Raw genomic sequence first — 17,787 nt, forward strand, 5'->3', positions numbered from 1 at the left:
CTTCACTTACAAAACACGAGTTCAGAAACAACAGTAAGAACTTGAGACAGTGACAGGAGAGCATTAAACCAAGGGCGGGGCCCTCTGTGACTACTCTTCACACACCCGTGATGCTGAAGGAGGGGGGAGCACTCCTGGGGAAAGACTTCACACAACGTGTAAGTTGAGTATGCCACGTGGGGGAAAAAACCCGTGAGATTTGTATTTTGAAACTAAAGCAATTAAAATGGCAGTAGGCTCTACTGTAAATCAGTTGCCCAAGAAAAGGACACTTTGCTGGAATCACAAAATGAGAATGAATGGCAGGATGCCTCATGATGCGCTGATGGAGTTAAGGTTGTGTTTAAAGCGCCGTGTCGTCATGCTGCTTGAGTCCTACAGCGGGGAAAGGCCCAAGCCAAGGATATTAGGACTTGCACATAATAATCCATAGAATCCCTTGAAGCTGTGCTCCCCAAACTTGAACATGTATCAATGTCACTGGAGTTGTGTGTAGGAAATAAGATACTCAAATCCCACTTCAGACGTATTAAATCAAAATTGCAAGGAAGTATGCCAGGCATCAGGGCTTTTAGTCAACTGCATTTGTGACAATAATGCTTACTGAGTCTGAAACTTTCTACTTAATGGGTCTAGGTGGTTGTGTCTTCAATGCATGGAAAAGAACTCCGAGTCTGTTTGTAATCTAGTAAAGCACGTCCAGTGATGAGAACAGAAGGACCAGGGACCCTGTGTGAACATATGTATTCTTTAAACTTTTCATTACAGAGAATTTTAAACATTTACAAAGATATGCAGAATAATGAATCCCATGTATGCATCACTCAGTCTCAATAATTCTTATGACCAAGCACGTTTTATATGCATAGCTAGTCTTTACCCTTCCAATTTTTTTTTACATAATTCTGAGTTACAGGTTTTTGCATTACACTTTAACAGTTCCACATTCTGTTTTCTATTCAATACAGTACCTGCTCACACGCAGCATCCCTAGTAGCCACATTTATGTAGTAGAACTCAGTCCCATCCCTGATCGCAGGCGACTGGAGAGTGGACCAGCACCAACTTAAATTGACTGCACTTTAGCCCTTGGGGTCTTGTGATGCATTTTCTTCTTTGGTTTAAGCTAACACAGTCTGCATTGTTTTTCTAGCCAAACGTTCCCTGGCTAATCCACAGCCTCCATTCTGGAGCTACTGTGAAGATTACATCAGCTAATAGGTGAGAACTCAGAATAGTCTCCTTTTTCCCTTGTTCCTTTAGACTGTGACTCCAATCTTTCTTTGTAGCTATTAGCCTTTGACATGAGCCATCTGGCTCTGCCTCCTCATCCACCCACTGTCCTTCCAAAACCCCAGCATGGGTCTCCTTCCAAGACTGTAGTTTCCTACCTGCCAGTGCCGGCCAGATGTCCCTGTGCTCCTCCACCAGCGAGCCCTCCAGGGAGCCGCCGCCCACCGGCAGAGCCCTCTCTGGGGTGGCACGCCGCATGCCAGCACCACTCAGATCCTCTTAGGTCATCCTGCCTTGTGGCCTCCGCCTTCGGTAGTCGTGCAGACAGGGAGCGCACGTTACCGCGGGAAGCCATGCTGCTTGGCGTGCAAGTCCGTGAGCCGTTAAAGGATTGAACTTCAGTTAAGTACATAATTTTGTGCTGAAGTATTATGAGTTGCCTCATACTTAAATCTAGGATACACCAGTAGGAACAGACAACCAGGCAAATGCTGGTACTTTCAGTTTATGCAAATTCTGAAGAGGCAGCTATTCCGTTAGAGGCAGGAGCCTGCGTTCAGCTCCTAGCCCACCTCTGTCAGCAGGCCTGGCCACCACAAAACCGGTTGCTGATCCTGCAAGCGTTTTGGCATCCAAACAACATCTCCCAGACTGCCTCTCCACTCGCTGGCTCTGGCCCAAATCTTTTACCAGACAATGTGCCTTGATTTGTAGTTTCAGAAATGTAGTCTCTGTGATTACCCATTCTTATATTTTTTTACGGCACCGACCACCCAGGCCTGGCCCAATACCCACCCATGGGACATGTCACACAGCATGGAGGACCATCTAACTGGTGGTCTTCAGTATCCAACCAGCTAGTTTGACATGGACAAAATCTGTTGTGAGCAGACTTCCCGATGACCAGGGTGAAATGCAGTGGTGAGGACCAGCCAGAGGGCGACAGGGTGACAAGCAGCACAGGAACTGAAGTGGTGCTTTCTAAAGCTGTATTGCGAGTGGGTTTAGCGGTTGTGAGAGATGGGTGCGTTGGGCCACAGCACGTATGGCGGGGGTGCGCACAGCCCTGATGAGGACTCCGGAGAGCACGCATCCAGGCAGCTCTGTCGGGGTCACACTGGGTACCAATCACATGGCATTCTCCTCTGAGGTCAAGAAATGTCCAGAACACAACACGGGCAGTGAATAGAGCTAGATCTGTAGACACTGAAGTTCAAAGCAGTTTTATACACAAATTTTACAAAAATCCTCCTTTATGTAAAGTGAATAAAATAATAAAGTGAATATGTACAAAGGTGTTTTCTCTCATATCCGTGCTCTCCACGGCTAGACTACTAGTGACTAACCACGTGTAGCCATTGAAATCTAAAATTCCATTCCTCAGTGTCTAGCAACATGTCAAGTGTTAAGTAAGCCCATTCGTCTAGTGGCTACCATACAGAATGGTGCACATGCAGAAATTTCCATCACCACAGGAAGTTCTACAGGGCAACCCTTAGACCGTGCAGGACTTGTGCTCACCTTACAATTCACAGGATTTTGCTGCAAAGCCTTTTCCTACCATACTCAGCACATTACCTGAAGACATTTGAAGTAAGACACTGCATCCTTACATCCTTTCCTACTTTATAAATCCTTTATATGACTCCTGGCTCATGGTGAATGCCAGGGATGCCTCAGCATGCCGCCGCACACCTTGGAAAGGGGGCCGTTGTGCTGGCTGCACACTGGGTTGTGCACATTCTGCGCTTGGCCCCAGGTGCTGGTCAAAGTTCCTGGGGCAGCTCAATCTCTCGGCCTCTACACAGCATCCGGCCTGGAAAGCGGATGAAAATGAAAGAGCAGGTTTCTGCATCTTTGAGCAACTCATCTCCCCTGCCCTTACAAGGAACAGATGGGCCTGATTCAAGAACATTCTCCTGAGCCCAGAAATAAACATTTCTTGGGGTGCCTGGGTGGCTCAGTCGGTTGAGCGGCTTTGGCTCAGGTAATGATCTCACAGTTCATGGGTTCGAGCCCCGCGTCGGGCTCTGTGCTGACAGCTAGCTCAGAACCTGGAGCCTGTCTTCAGATTCTGTGTCCCTCTCTCTCTGACCCTCCCCTGCTCACTCTGCCTCTCTCACAAAAATAAATAAAACACTTAAAAACGAAACATTTCTCAAAGCACCTGCCGTTCCTCTGAAGAGCAGTTACCTCTTTTCACAGCATAAAGCCTGGCAAAGAGTAGCTTGGAGACCAACCAGAGCAAGGACACAAACAGCCCTCAGAATTCCTAATTCAAGTCCAACCAACGGAGAGACCTCAGTTTTCAACCAAAAGCTGCAAATGAGGGACCAAGCCTCTGGAAAAACCACTGACCTTCACCGCGGCACCATTTCCCAACTGTCCACTTTTAAACTTTGCTTGTAAATAAGGTTAACCCTTGGGATAGAGGCAAAGGCATAGATTACTCTTGAGGGTCTGCATTTACATGTCTGGAGGTTCCTGGGGCGCCTCTCCCATGGGTGGCTCTAGACCACGGCCACACCCAAGTTCTAGAACAGAGGATTGGGATTCCAGAATGTGGGCTTCTTGAACAATTTTAATAAGAACTATTTTCCTTTAAAATTTTGATTCTGAAACAGACTACTGTGGCTTTAATTATATATACAAATCATGTTTTAGTCCATTTTTTAATGGAAAATCACCTTCAATATTAATCCATTAAAAACAGTAAGATTTTAGTCAAACACAAATTTAAAATTTTGTCTTATTACATCATCTTTTTCATAAATACAACCTTATAAAGTTTCATCTAACCCAATCCTTGGTTGGTTTAGGAAGTTGTCGATTTCGGGGTGCCAATTTCAGGTAGCTTAGTCGGTTAAGCTTCCGACTTTGGCTCCGGTTATGATCCCACAGTTGGTGAGTTGGAGCTTTATGTCAGGCTCTATGCTGACAGCCCAGCACTTGGAGCCTGCCTCGGATTCTGTCTCCCTCTCTGCCCCTCCCCTGTCTTTTGTTCTCTCGTTCGCTCTCTCTCTCTCTTCCCACCCTCCATTCTCTCCTCCCCCGCCCCCTTCTCTCAAAAATAAAACATTTTAAGAATTTAAAAAGTCAATTTCCACAATTTCAGGACAGTTTTTCTTCCAAAGAGATCAAATTATTTTTTTCATAGCACCTGCTGAGAGGGATGTTGGATTAGAATCCATTGCCTTCCATTGCATCTGTATTTCTAAGGGTGGCTTGAGCTGGGAATCCACTCTATTCCCTTTGTCATTTCCAATCTTATGCCTAAATCTAAATCAAGGGCTCTGACATTGAATTGCTCTAATCATGTCCACGTCTCCCACCAGCTGCTAGGCACCAAGTTCCAGTATAGATGACTTTATCTAAATCAGTATTATCATTCAGGATGGTTTTTTTAAGAGACCAGATAAAGCAGCTATAAAAAAGCTTTCCCAAGCACATAGCTCTTCCTGTATTGCTGCTATGTTTTTATTCTTCATTCTTATTTGAAAGTGAGGTCTGCAAAAGTATTGTTTGGAAAGGGAGCCTGTCTCCATTTCCTCGCCCACTTCCGTGCTCTGAAGCATCTGGCTGTCCCTCAGTGGAACCCCTTCAGAGAGCAGAGCAGGTTTCAAAGCATTTTTAGGCAGATGCCATTAAGGGGCAGGGATTCTGAAGGAAAATGAGATTTTATTTTCCAAAAGCACAAGAGAAAATGCCCCTGCTTAGCTGGGTCAGTGGAATAGTCCCAAATATTTGCCATCACCTCTCAAAGTACAGGAAGCCTCACTGCCAACAGTAATGGAAGGTGCCCTGCTTACCTCGTGGTTGATTTAATTCTGGAGATCGGTAACGTGCAGGTCCTCTATTTGACCAAAACCCATCTCTTCCCATTTCCACCTAAATCAGATAGCTTCTAGAGTATCTCAAAATGAACAGAAGGAAATGTGTTAAGTAGACACCAGGTGTCTAGCCCCTCTAACGGGAGATGAGGTGAACGGCTGCATCTCTGCAGACATGGTGACTGGTGTGTGCAAACCTCCTCCTGCCCCACCAGCCCCAGCAAGGAGCCTGCTGCCAGAGCCCTGCAGGTGCAATGGGCCCGGCACACACGGGTCCTACGTGATCCTGATGAACAGCTTGTCCGAGTCATTCCTCAGAGATGGTCAGATGTGCTGTCTCTCGTCTTCTGCTCTGATTATCCAGCCGATTTAATTTTCCTGTACATGGAATGCTCTATTTCTAAATCACAAAATGTTTTGGAAGCAAATCATTGTTGCTAATCCACTAGTTAGGAAAAATTTCCACAAAGTCAACAATCGAAAATGGTGTTTGAACTACAGAATCTCAAATTGATACTTATTCAGGTGGATCATCTTAAACAAATACTCTTTTGAAGGCAATAATTAAATAGTGCTCATTGAGAATGTAAATGGCTTGGCCCTCACTTGGTTGAGTATCAGCAATCTGAATAAACTCACCATATCCTTTCACCAAAGTGGGAATCATTCTATTATAAAATCTCAAAATATGATGCTTTTGAGCTCTTGAACCTTTCCTACTTACACTAGATAGATGTACGTGGAGGGATAGGCAGGAGCTAGGTGAGTGGATTATCAATTATTGATGTGAAATTTGTGCAGGATTATGAACCGTGAACACAACCTGGCCGCCAGGGTTTGGGGCTTAGTCAAGGCTGGACGGACTGCCGTCCACCCGCCTGCCCCACCCCTGCCTGGTTCAGTCTGCACCACGTGTTTGGGCCAGAAGCAGAGTGATTGATATCCCGTTACCAGGCTTCCTTAAGAAGTCTAACAGAACAAAACCAGAACTAGCGAAAAGTGACAAGCCAGCACCTACCACTGCCTATCTTTCGCCCTGGGGCAAAGTCATTCCACATCTCTCATCCTCACTTCCTATGTAAAATGAAAACGCAGAATGGCTACATGGATTATATTTTTAAATACACATGACGAGTGCCCACATAGAGATGCCATCAGTATTTTATCTCTTCTAAAAATCATTCAGAAAGTCCATCCCCCTTCAATTGCCTAGCAAAAGAATTTTTTCAACCAAATAAACTACCTTTTGTGACAGAATTGATGGGGGCATTCCCAGATCATGTACCCTAACTGCACTTGCAAAGGTCTTTCATCCCTTCTCCAAGGCAATTGAGTGCTTTTATTTTTAGTTACCTCTCTGGCAAAATGTATAAATAGCTGCAGGTTACACTAAATTTTAATTTTAGTTGATGACTACCTCTCCTGGCCCTAAGGGGAGGGATCATGACTCTCCTTTTCCGGCTGAATCCCCAGCTCCTGGCACCCGGTTACCGCTATAATAGGCCCTCAGTGCATATTTGTGATGGATGGTTGTATAAACTTTCTAAAGCTGCCATAACAAATTACCACACACTTGGTGTATTAAAACAAAAGGAATTTATTCTTCTACAGTTCGAAGGGCCAAAAGTTCAACATTAGTTTTACTGCGCCAAAAGCAAGGTGTCAACAGCGCCATGCTCTCTCCGGAGGCTCAAGGGAAGAATTTGTTCCTGGCCTCTCAGTTTCTGGTGGCTGCTGGCATTCCTCAGTACGTGGCCGCATCAATCTCTGCCTCTGTCTTCATAATCCCTGCCCCTCTGCTGTGCATATAGAACCTCCCTCTACCTCTCTCTTTAAGGACACCTGTGATTAGATTTAGGGCGTGCCTACATAATCCAGGATTATCTTCCCATATCTGGATCCGCACTTTATTCCTCTCTGCAAAGACTCTTCCTTGTAACATTTACAGGTTCCTGTGATTAGGACTAGTTCTCTTTGGGTGGCCATTATTTAGCCCGCTCTGGTGGTATTTGGTGATCCACCATCTCAGGGACATGAGCACATAAATGGTGGATTTGGGAGCATGGACAATGAGACAGCCACTCACAGGTTAGCCCAGAAACCAGCTGTCCAGATTCTGATCCCTGCTAGTCCTTCCTGTACTGTGTTCAGTGATGGACTTGGAAGAAAACAAAACTGGGTCTTCAACTCTCCTGGGCCCTGTGCATCCTGCCTTCCAACCCAAAATCCCTCAGTAAGTTATTTTTAAAATAGAAAAAAACTTGAGATTCCAAAGAAACCAAACCCCAGGCATCTTTAAAAGAAAAGAGTCCATCTTTCTTTACTGGCAGTTCTGTAATCTCAACCTAAATTAAGAAATGTGCACAATAATATCTATAGTGATGACCAACAAGAGTAGCGAAGCATCTTCTAAGGGTAAGGTACTATTCATTTACTGCTTCCCAACGGCCTTTCAGATGACTTAACCTCCTGAATTAAAAAACACTAGTAGAGGGGCACCTGGGTTATTCAGTAGGTTGAGAGTCCAAGACCAGACAATTCTCTGTCTTTGTCTCTCTCTCTCTCAAAAATAAAACTAAACATGGGGGTGCCTGGGTGGCTCAGTTAAGCATTCGACTTTGGCTTGGGTCATGATCTCACCATTCATGAGGTCAAGCCTTACGTAGGGCTGGCTCTGTGCTGACAGCTCAGAGCCTGGAGCCTGCTTTGGATTCTGTGTCTCCTCTCTCTCTAAAAAATAAATAAACATTAAAAAAAAAAAAAGCAAACATTAAAAAATGTAAACACATGCACATACTAACAGAGGCAGCCAGAGTAAACAGCAATGAGGAGGGAGGAGATGAGCAACAGGAAAAACCCTCCAATTTCACTAAAAAATACTAAACCAACTTCTCAATAAAATGAGACTCTCTTTACCTGGCTGTCACCAAGAAATTAGTTGACCTTGGTTGCCTCCTCTGAGAATGTTTTAATCCCTAAAATAAAGTTACCTTCAGATTTATTCAGTCACCTCCTTCTAAATGTGACCTTTTATTCCAAAGCGATAGCTCAGCAGAAGACCAAGGACCCCAGGAAGGACATAAAGTGTCTCTTCACCACCGGGTGCAACCAAGATGCATCCTCCCCTCGTCTGCACTTCCCAATCCCCGGTGATACTGATGATCTTTGTATTCAGTGCTGAGGTTAACAGGCAAACACTCTGACAAACTAGGAAACCGTATCAGATTATTACACATTATTTAGAACCATAAGGAAATAAACACCAATGCCCTATGTATCCTTTTCAATCAGGTGATTAACCTCAATTGTCTGTGATATTCAGACCTACACATGGCCGATTCCCGGCTTGCCTGGAGTGCTCACATTCACCACCTAGTACTCGACCAGCACTTGCATGAAGGAGCATCCTGTCTCCCAGTAGGGTGGGGGCTGCAGAAGAGGGAGGACACAGTCAGAGGCCTGCAGGCAAATAGCTTATCTTTAGCTCTTCAGACAACACAACTTCATCTTATCTGTAAATCACACACCCAGATTCAGGAACACAGTCCTAGAGGTTTTAAAAGTGATGCAAAGTTGGAATTAATGGCTTGATCTCTGGTCCCCAAATCCTGCTGCAGTGGTTTATCTATTCCCTCTTTCTAGAGACAGATCATTCTTCACAGGGAACTGTGTGACACTGGGCACGACACAAGGATTCCTGTGGAGGCTGGGCCCCCCCCCCCCCCCCCGCCAGCACCAGCCCCCTCAATACACCTGCAGTCCTCCGAGCCCCTCAGGGGCGATGCGGGTTCCACCCGACACCTTAGCTTCTAATGACCTGTGCCCCATTGCCAAGGACTACATTTGTCCCTCTCAGGTACTCTGTAAACAAAATTTTCAATTTCCCTTTTGTTTCAGAGACTTACTTTTTGAGAAAATGAATTTTTACACAAGAAGCAAGTGAGAGAGTGGCAAAGTCGTTCAGTTTGTAAATACTGCCCTAAATTTTGCTTCAGCATCATGATGGACCAGAGCAAAGCTCATGGATAAGGTGATCTACATGAGGTCATTGCTAACCTGTCCCGCCACAAACACCGATGCCTAATTAATAAGGAGTTACAAAGAACACATTGTTGAGCACTTCACACTCTACGAACACAAAAACAAACAACAACAAGAAAGCCAAAGGGCCTGGAGGCCATTCCAAGCCAGGGACCTCCTGATGAACCTGAGAAAAAGTTTAGCTGATTGAGAAGGAGGTGAACCTCCTGGAGGTGGAGGTGTGTAAGGCCCTACACCCCAGAGAAGAGAAGTGTCCAGTTACGGCATTAAACTCTATTTATTTAGTATTTGAAACATGGTGTACATTTATGGATTTGTATAAACATTTAGTACATCTAAAATCCACAACTCGTAAACAACCTGTGCTTTCTTTTTGTGTACAATTTTGGAGTTTACATCTGGATAGTTTGGTGTTGTGGAGAGACCCGGTCTGCGAACCTAATCAAACTGCCTCCTAGGATCACAGGGACCGTGACAGGAGTGATCTGCTCCTTGCACAGAAAAGGTGTCACACTTTGGAACTACTAAACCAGGTGACAAGGGAACCAGAGAAAAACATAGCTGACACAATGAAGGAAGTGTGTGCGGGAGCCCGTGCAAGCGCCCCATCTATGCCCACGGGCCACGCACGGACGCTAGCAACGCAGACAACTCCCCGTCAGAACCTTCGGATGTTAACGTCCAGTCTCTTCTCCCCCGAGCTGGGGGGCTCTGTCCAGCAGGATTTGGCATAATCTTGGACGTGCTTCTTAGGGCGCCCACAGGTGTCACAGCTGCAACTCTGCGGTGCCAACCAGCCCCAGAGCTCGGGCTTCTTCCGGAGTCAGGCCGCTCTTGAGGGTCCTTCGCACTTCAGCAGCATCCACAGGTCACAGAGGGATGAGAAGACAGGGGGGTGTTAGCAGCCAGCACATGGTCGTCTCTCCACCCCTCCCCTGCGCCCACCCCCAAGCATTCCCAGGGTCATCATGGGGCTCACAGATGCTCAGCCGCATCCTGCTTCTGCAGCGCCTGGCCATCTGTCTGCCAGGGCAGGACAAATGCAGGGGCTGCAAGAGGCCGGCTTGAAGAGCCAAGTGGAGGCTTTGACCCTGTAAGAGGGAAAGAAGGGAGGCCCACCCTTATAAGGTTTCGGAGAAACAGGTGCAATAGTCAAGTACAGATGGCACAGCATCAGGAGTGGATCAGAACTGGAACAGTCATTACAGAGCATAGGAAAACACAAGTTCCAGTGATCGCAAAAACTAGGTAAGGTAACCCCACAGATTTACAGGATGAGCCAGGACGACCTGACCCCGCAGAGCAAGGTGTTAGCAGAACCCGGCAAGGGCAGCAGTCAGGATGAGTGTCTCCATGAGCGCCGTGGGCCTTGGTCTCAGCTCATCAAAGGGCCTCTGGAGACCTAACCAGCGACTCCTATGGACAGGATGCCAAGGAGCAAACTGCCAAACTTCTGCTGGATATGTTACATGTGCTCTGTGAATCACAAAGGCTCAGGAAGGACCACTGACCCTCTTCTCTGGGGCTGACAACTGGCAGGTGGAGGAAGGCTCACATCTGATGAAGAACTGGCTCGTGTTTAGCTTGGCATGACGGATTTTCCCATTGTTTAGTGGTGAATCAATTTTGACGTCAAAATAAAGGCTGGATAAGGGTGAATGGGGAGGCAGCTGCCCCTTCCAAGACAAGTCCTTTCATTTGAAAGACTGCCTAATTACATTTCCCTTCATTTATAAATTGTATTTGGCCTGCTCTCTACAAAAGGTCATATGGAGTTTGGGGTATTTGCTCTTTTTTCAGAAGAGATGCGTTATGGATCTCCCTCAATCCTAAACCAGCCAGAGGACCTGGGATGAACAGGGCAGGCCCTTGGTCAGAATGTGGAGAAAATAAAGCTCACCCTTCATGTCTTGTCTTCCCATCCTCCAGTGCCAGACCTAATTCCCTGCACCCCCAGGGACCAGGGGTCCTATATGCTCCCTCTCAGGGGGAAGCCTCAGAGGGTACAGACGACAGGATCACAGCTCATGTTCTAGGCAGCAAACCCCACATTCCATTGCCTTCCCATCCTTCCCTAAGCAAAAGCCCACTTAGCCTGCAGACAAAGGATCTGAAAGGATCTGGTAGAACTTATACGGTCTAAATATCTATTAATAAATGGTTTTTTCTCTCCCTGGAACCAGCACTTTGAACAGGAGCCAACACCTAACCCATCAATTAGTCAATCAACAAATACTTTATAGAAAACCTCCTGTGTGCTCCGCACTTAAAGAACTGAAATACTGATAGAAGACTCAGAGACATCAAGCGTAGACTTGACACAAATAGAGATACAAAGGTCTGTGCCTAAGTTACCCTCAGATCATGCCACCCCACACTGCTGTGTTCCCAGGCCTAGCCCTGGGCTCGGGAGCCATCCCTCTGCAGCCGCTCCTGCACTGGCTCACCCTCCCCCCACCCTTGGCCCCTTGGGCTCCAGACTGTCTAACTCGTCCAGACAAAATGTTTGGCTCCAGAGCCTTGGCTAGAGGCAGATTGCATTTAAGTGAGTAATGGAATTTGTTCTATGGGGCAGCAATAAAAATACAAGTTTTCAATAACCTTTTATGTTCTTTAAACACTCTTCAAGTGTTTGCTAAAGAAAGATAATTTTAATAAGGCAGAAAATAAGATAAAATATTTCTCATTCTTGACAAGGACTGCTAAGACCTCTCTTCCAAAACACAAAATTGTGCCTTGAAGAAGTCCATGCTGCACTAGCAGGGCATCTTAAATTTCACTGGCCACAGAGGTGGCAAAGATACATGTCTCTGATCTGTAATCTTTGAGCCTTTAGGTATACATGCTTGGCCAAATGACAGAAGGCTTCACGAACTGATGGGCATTTTACAGGTGGGCATTTAAAGATGCTTCCTTAGCATGTGTTTACGCATCTTCTTTAGTTTTATAACTATGGTGTTCAGTTCAGTTCATGTAAATACTTGAATAAGGACCTTGGCACCTTACAGGGTGTGCAGTAATCTCCTAATTGATATGCCCATTGGACCAGCCTATCCGAGACCGGCTCAGAGAACAGAACAAAGCTTACTAGAACAAATGCTACCTCAGCCTCATTGCCTGACTGCACACAGGGTGCTCCCTTAGCCTGGGCGCCTACTCTCAGTTCTGATGGGCCTGACCCCATGGGACCCTCCTGTGCCCCTTCTGCCTGGGCTCACGTGTTCTCTGCTGTGGGGAAAAGCCAGGATCCTCTAGGTCTCTCTCTTCTGGTTAGATCTGTTTCTACAAAGGTATTCACAGAAAAACCTGCCCCACTAATGGAATCCTACTTTCTGTGGGACTTCCTGACAATTTAGATAAATTCTCTCATAATAAGTATAAAATAAATGCAACCACCTCATAATAAATACAGTAAATATATTAACCCCCCCCACCCCCGCCAAACACCATAAGAATCTGACCCCTTCCAGGGCACCTGGGTGGAGGGACTTTGGCTCAGGTCATGATCTCGCGGTTCACAGGTTTGGGCCCCACATAGGGTCTGTGCTGACAGCTCAGAGCCTGGAGCCTGCTTCTGATTCTGTGTCTCCTCTCTCTGCCCCACCCCCATTCATGCTGTCTCTCTCTCTCAATAATAAATAAATGTAAAAAAAATTTAAAAAAATAATCTGACCCCTTCCTCTGTAAAAAGTCAAAGTTAACTCATATTACCATCTGAAAAGAGGTTTGAAATGAAGATAATCAGGTGAAATCAGCTTTGTGCTCCAATTCCAATTATGCAAAGAAATCAACAAATACTCTTTGGGTATCGATTTGTCTGAGAGTTCATCAGTCTTTCCTTCCTCCCTTCCTTTCTCCTCCCTCCTTCCTTCCCTCAAATGTTATGGGAGCCTCTATCCTGAGCCAAGCACTGCAGTCAGGGAGGCAGGGGCTGACGGGGACAGAGTGTGAGGAGAAATGCTCAGGGTAGCAGACCTTGTCTGGATAGGGCGTTGGCTCTCAGAAAGTTTCTGGAAGGCAAAAAAGGACTGCCAACAGGAGAAAATGAGGGGGCCAGCAAAGGCACTGGCAGATTATGGAACCTGCACAATAGAACCAAGTCTTCTATCATATAGGGGATTTCTCAAGTGCTGGGGTGGGGGCAGGCTGGCGTTTGTCTGATTGGATCCTGTCTGGGCCCCTCTCCGCCCCCCAGTCGCGCTTCCCGCTTGAACGCTCTGGCTGCAGTGTAACCGCTCCCCAGCCTGTCACATGTCACTGTCTTGCCTCCCCGCAGCCGCTTAACAGAGAACAGACCATGGAAATGTGTATCCCTGTCTGCCTCGCAGCTCTTCCAGGGGTCACTTCGCTGGCACCAGCAGCCACTCTCCGCCCCGGGCACTGTGACAGCTCTCATGATGCCGCAGTGACAGCAGTGGGATCAGACACAGGAGTACCTCTGCTGTCAACATGTGGCACGGGGTGTCTGGGGACCAGGGAGAACCATAGCTCTTCTTCTCTTCTCACCCCCAGAACTGAAAAAAATTTGAATTCTACAAAGTGCTCTCGGGTGATTCTTTGCAAAAATGAGTCGAATCTGAGACTAACAGTGGTGCAGCCTGCATCTACTGAGCGTTAACTTGGCTTATTCCAGTTATTCACGATGGAAACCCTATGAGAAGGGTCTTGTTATTATGTCTCCAGCGAGTGAGCAAACAGGAAAGAGAGACCAAGTCCCTGGCCCAGGAGCACACAGGAAGTGGTACAGAAGGATTTAAGCCGGGACACTTGAGACACAGCCCGCCCTGGACACAGCTAGCTGTGCCCTGTGGACGCCGGCAGGACACATTCTGACAACTTTTCACATCTTAGGGGACATGCACCAAGTTTCGCTTCCATATGACAGAAATCCGTTTGTATTCTTTCACCTTTAGGTCACCGACAGATAGGTTTTTCTACCTTTTGTGTATAATGGCAAACAATTTGGAAGTAAGTTAGCTTTGTTGTAATCCCTATGTTTCTAAAGATTTTCTACCACGTATACTGAGAATAGAGTGTTTAGGACTATAGAGACTAATAGCAGAACTTCAAGAGGTCTTAAATGCGTGTATCTTGCGCTTGGGAAGTAACTTGCCTACTGCTATTTATTCGCTCCTTGTTCCCTGAGCGGCCGTCTGCTGAGTGGAGCCAAAATGGCGGGTTCGGTCATGCCTGTTTGGACTTCAACACAGGAAACTGGTTTAAGCTCTATTATTATTGATTTAATATTAGACTGTCTGTGGGTTGTTTTGTTTTGTTTTGTCAATGTCCATTATTTAAACATCTGAGTTCTTGTTCTTGTTTCTGCCCTCCATCTTTTTTTTTTTTTTTCCACATAAAATCTGTCCATTAGAAGTAGAGGTCTCCCAAATTGACAGGAATTCTACAGAATAACTGAGCAGTACTTTTCAAAAGTGTGAAGGTCATACAATGTCCTCCATGCATCAGAGGGGGCATGAGGACTCAATGCAACGGGACAGCCTGGGTAAGGCAGTGGAACAGAAAGAGAACATTAATGGAAATATTGGTGAAATCCAAATCAAGCCTATAGTTCAGATAATAACTACTGTACCAATATCAATGTCTTAGTTCCAGTAAATTGTCCTAGGGTGTGCAATGTGTTAGTTAACATTAGGGGAAGCTGGGTGAAAGACAGAAGGCAGCTGTACTCTTTTTTTTTTTGCAACTTTTCTATTTTATAAAATTCTAAATAAATAAGTAAATAAAACCCAGAACAATAACAAAGATTAAAAGTTCCCAACCTGAATGATTTAAACTCAACTTTAGATTCAGCCCAGATGCACTGAACATGAGTCGCATTGAGAGACCCATACACTGCATTTTAATCTTCCCCAGAAGATTCTAGAGGCCAGCCAGGTTTGGGGTCCCGACTTGAATCACTGCCACCTAACTGAGAAACAGGGAAAGGCAGGCCCTCAGGAAATGATGGCTTTTGTGACAAGAGAGTTGAAGTCTCTGAGTTCTGCCTAACCCAGAAGAAGTAAATTCACCCGTGAGGAGATAGCTCTTGGAAATATTTATGGCAGCAGGTGCTTTCTATAGCCACTGGTCTGGCCACAGTCTTGGCCCTATAGACCTACCTCCACTTAGCCTGTGGCTACATTTTGCATTCAGTAGCCCCCCAATAAACTTTGTTGCTCCTAGGCAGGCCCTGACCAGAAAGCATTCAGTTCAGATATAAGAGCAGACCGCCTCCCATAAGGTGTGCTATGAGTGAGGGACGGGAGTCAGAAAGCAAGTTCTATCCATTGTTTGTGGGAGAGCCAACATGAACTTGGGAGATTCTGCAGACAAGAAGGAAGGGGTTTCAAGATTCACAGACTTTGGGGCTCTCGGCATTATTTCCTGGGCAGGACAATGCCTCCCCCCTTTCCAGGTGAAGCCCAGCACAGTGGCTCCCCATCAGAGATGTGCCAGACAAGTACCATGGGGACAACCCAGCCTTTGGTGCACAGGTACAAGCCCATTAAATGAGCCCCCAGGGGGAAAAAGGGAGGTGAAGGTGGGTCTGGTCTAATCCCGGCTGGCCAAGTGAGGTGGGCAGTGGCAGGCGGGGAGTGAGATGGGTGAGGGGAGCGGAGTGACGGCCGGATAGATGTGGTTTCTGCACACAGGCTCTAAGCACCTACAGGCAGCTTCCTATTCCTACCAGGCTGGGGCCCCTCGGCAGCGGCTTGACAGAGCTGGGGAGGGAGAGTGGTGGGAACCTGTCACAGGCACCTCACTTAACTCTCACGACATCCTGTAACGAGGCACCACTGACCTCAGCGGATAGCAGCAGACTGAGGCTCAGTGAGGCCAGGTAATTTATGAGGCACCCCATCTTCTTCTCTGTTGTATGAATGTGTGCATTCCAAACATGGAAGCTGATTCCATTTGAACTGTGTGGTGTAGGCAGAGAAATACAGTGACTTCTTGTGTGGAAGGTGCTTGGCATTTTCCAAAGCCCCTCTACAGGAATGCTCTGTTCTCAGAACAGCTCTTGGAGGCAAGAAAGATTCACGATTCCTGTTTTCTCGGATTCTCCCTCTTCTTGAACCTCCACTCTGAGCCAAATGGGTGGCTGGCACCCAGCCTGGGGGAAGGACACGCCAGCCAGACTCCTCTCTCCCAGTGTGCTAGTTCCCAGTTAGGAAGGGTGACTTGCTGAATGTGAAACAGCCGGAGAGCCAATGCAACAAGACATTTCCAAACTCTTCCTGTATCTGCCTCTTTGACCTAAGCTTCTGTCTGAGCTTGCTGCATCAGAACCCTGACCTCCGGCCCGACCCACGGCCTTGGTCCTCCCTTGGGTTTCCTCTTGTTATCCTCCTGTCCTGCATCCTGAACACATAGATGGGCGTCCTCAGCTATCTTTACAGGCAGATCCGTCCATCTGTAATGAGCTCTAAAAATAGTTAGGCACTGAGTAAACAGGAATGAGGCTGTTTTGTAAAAGACAAAAGTTTGAGAAATTTTGGTCCTCTCCACTAACATCTTATTTTACTGTATTGCAAAAGCATTAGTTCTAAAGCCTCTATTTTATTGCCATTGTTAGCTTGCCCTCTAAAAGAATATAAAATTGATTCATGGTCAGTGAGGAGAAACTAAACAAAATGCAGGAAAATTTTTCTTAGTGGGACTTTAATAGGAAAATTCTTGGATGCTTTCAAGTGCCACTTTGAAAACATAGAGACAACCGAACCAAGTTGTGTACTGATCGGATTGGATCCAGGGCTGGACCCAACATTTTGTGAGGCATGTCTCTTGCTTTCCCTAAACCAAATTCACTAAGTTTTCAGGTTGATTCATTTGCTTTCTCCAAGAAATCCTGTTTAACAGACAGTGAGTACACCCCTCAAAATTCCATAAAAGAAGTAAGATTTTAGTTACATCAAATCAATGTGAGATATGCCACATGCTCTTTGAGAGGGATGTTGAAGCTTTATGACATGATGAGGAGTCATTATTGAGGGAGATGGGGGTCAGATCAAATCAAAGCTCTGTGCTCCTTTCCCAGCAGTCCTTGGGATTGGACTTCTCATTCTTTCCACTGAGAAATCTTAATAGAAATACAGATCTGTGCCCAGAGTTCATGGTCATGTCACAGGTGGGGCCTAGACTCCCATCTTAAAAGGAAACTAACTCCACGGGAAAATGGTACCCAGCCTCTTTCAACCATGACAAGACCCAGCTCCCCTGGGAAAAGAGAATAGACCACGAGTCCCTAATCCCTGTTCTGTTCTGTGATAGTCTTGGCTAGTGGTCATATGCAGACAGCCAGCTGGGCAGAGACCTCTTTTCCAAGAGAAAAGAACATGGGGAGTGGTACCCCCTCCTTACCAGCCACCAGGGTCCACCCTACAGAATCACACCAGTAAGGAGATGGCAAATGCCGTTCAGCTTCAGGATTCTCTAGGGAAGGCCAACATCGAGGAGGCCTAAGAGAACAAATAGCTCTGGGACAAAACAGATGCCCCAATATGATGAAATGAGAAACCAAAATAAGAAAAAAACAAGAATCTTCCAGATTGTTCTCCCTCGGTCTGATCCACCAGCCAATCCAGAAACCTTGGCCAGAATCTGGGGCAAACACATGAGGTGCATTGGATCAATCATATCACAGGCTAGAAATCAACCGGAAATCCAACCCAGTTTACTTAAA

The 17,787-nt window shown here is 46.3% G+C and overlaps 1 protein-coding gene and 1 long non-coding RNA gene across 2 annotated transcripts in view; both read right to left on the reverse strand.

Moving 5' to 3' along the window:
* Positions 1-640: 640 nt before the first annotated feature.
* LOC115277337 lies at positions 641-3,804 on the reverse strand. Its single transcript, XR_003902380.1, has 3 exons — positions 3,592-3,804; positions 2,812-3,049; positions 641-729 (listed from the first exon to the last, which is right to left on the reverse strand). It is a non-coding gene; the product is annotated as an uncharacterized LOC115277337 (long non-coding RNA).
* A 5,558-nt stretch (positions 3,805-9,362) lies between these two features.
* FHOD3 (formin homology 2 domain containing 3) overlaps positions 9,363-17,787 on the reverse strand; it is a 396,352-nt gene continuing 387,927 nt past the window's right edge. Inside the window, exon 29 of the mRNA XM_029921560.1 lies at positions 9,363-9,954. Within this exon, the coding sequence (XP_029777420.1) occupies positions 9,872-9,954 (83 nt within the window). The 3' untranslated portion in view covers positions 9,363-9,871. The remainder of the gene's footprint in view (positions 9,955-17,787) is intronic.

This window comes from Suricata suricatta, chromosome 14 (assembly GCF_006229205.1).
Source record: "Suricata suricatta isolate VVHF042 chromosome 14, meerkat_22Aug2017_6uvM2_HiC, whole genome shotgun sequence".
NCBI lineage: Eukaryota > Metazoa > Chordata > Mammalia > Carnivora > Herpestidae > Suricata > Suricata suricatta.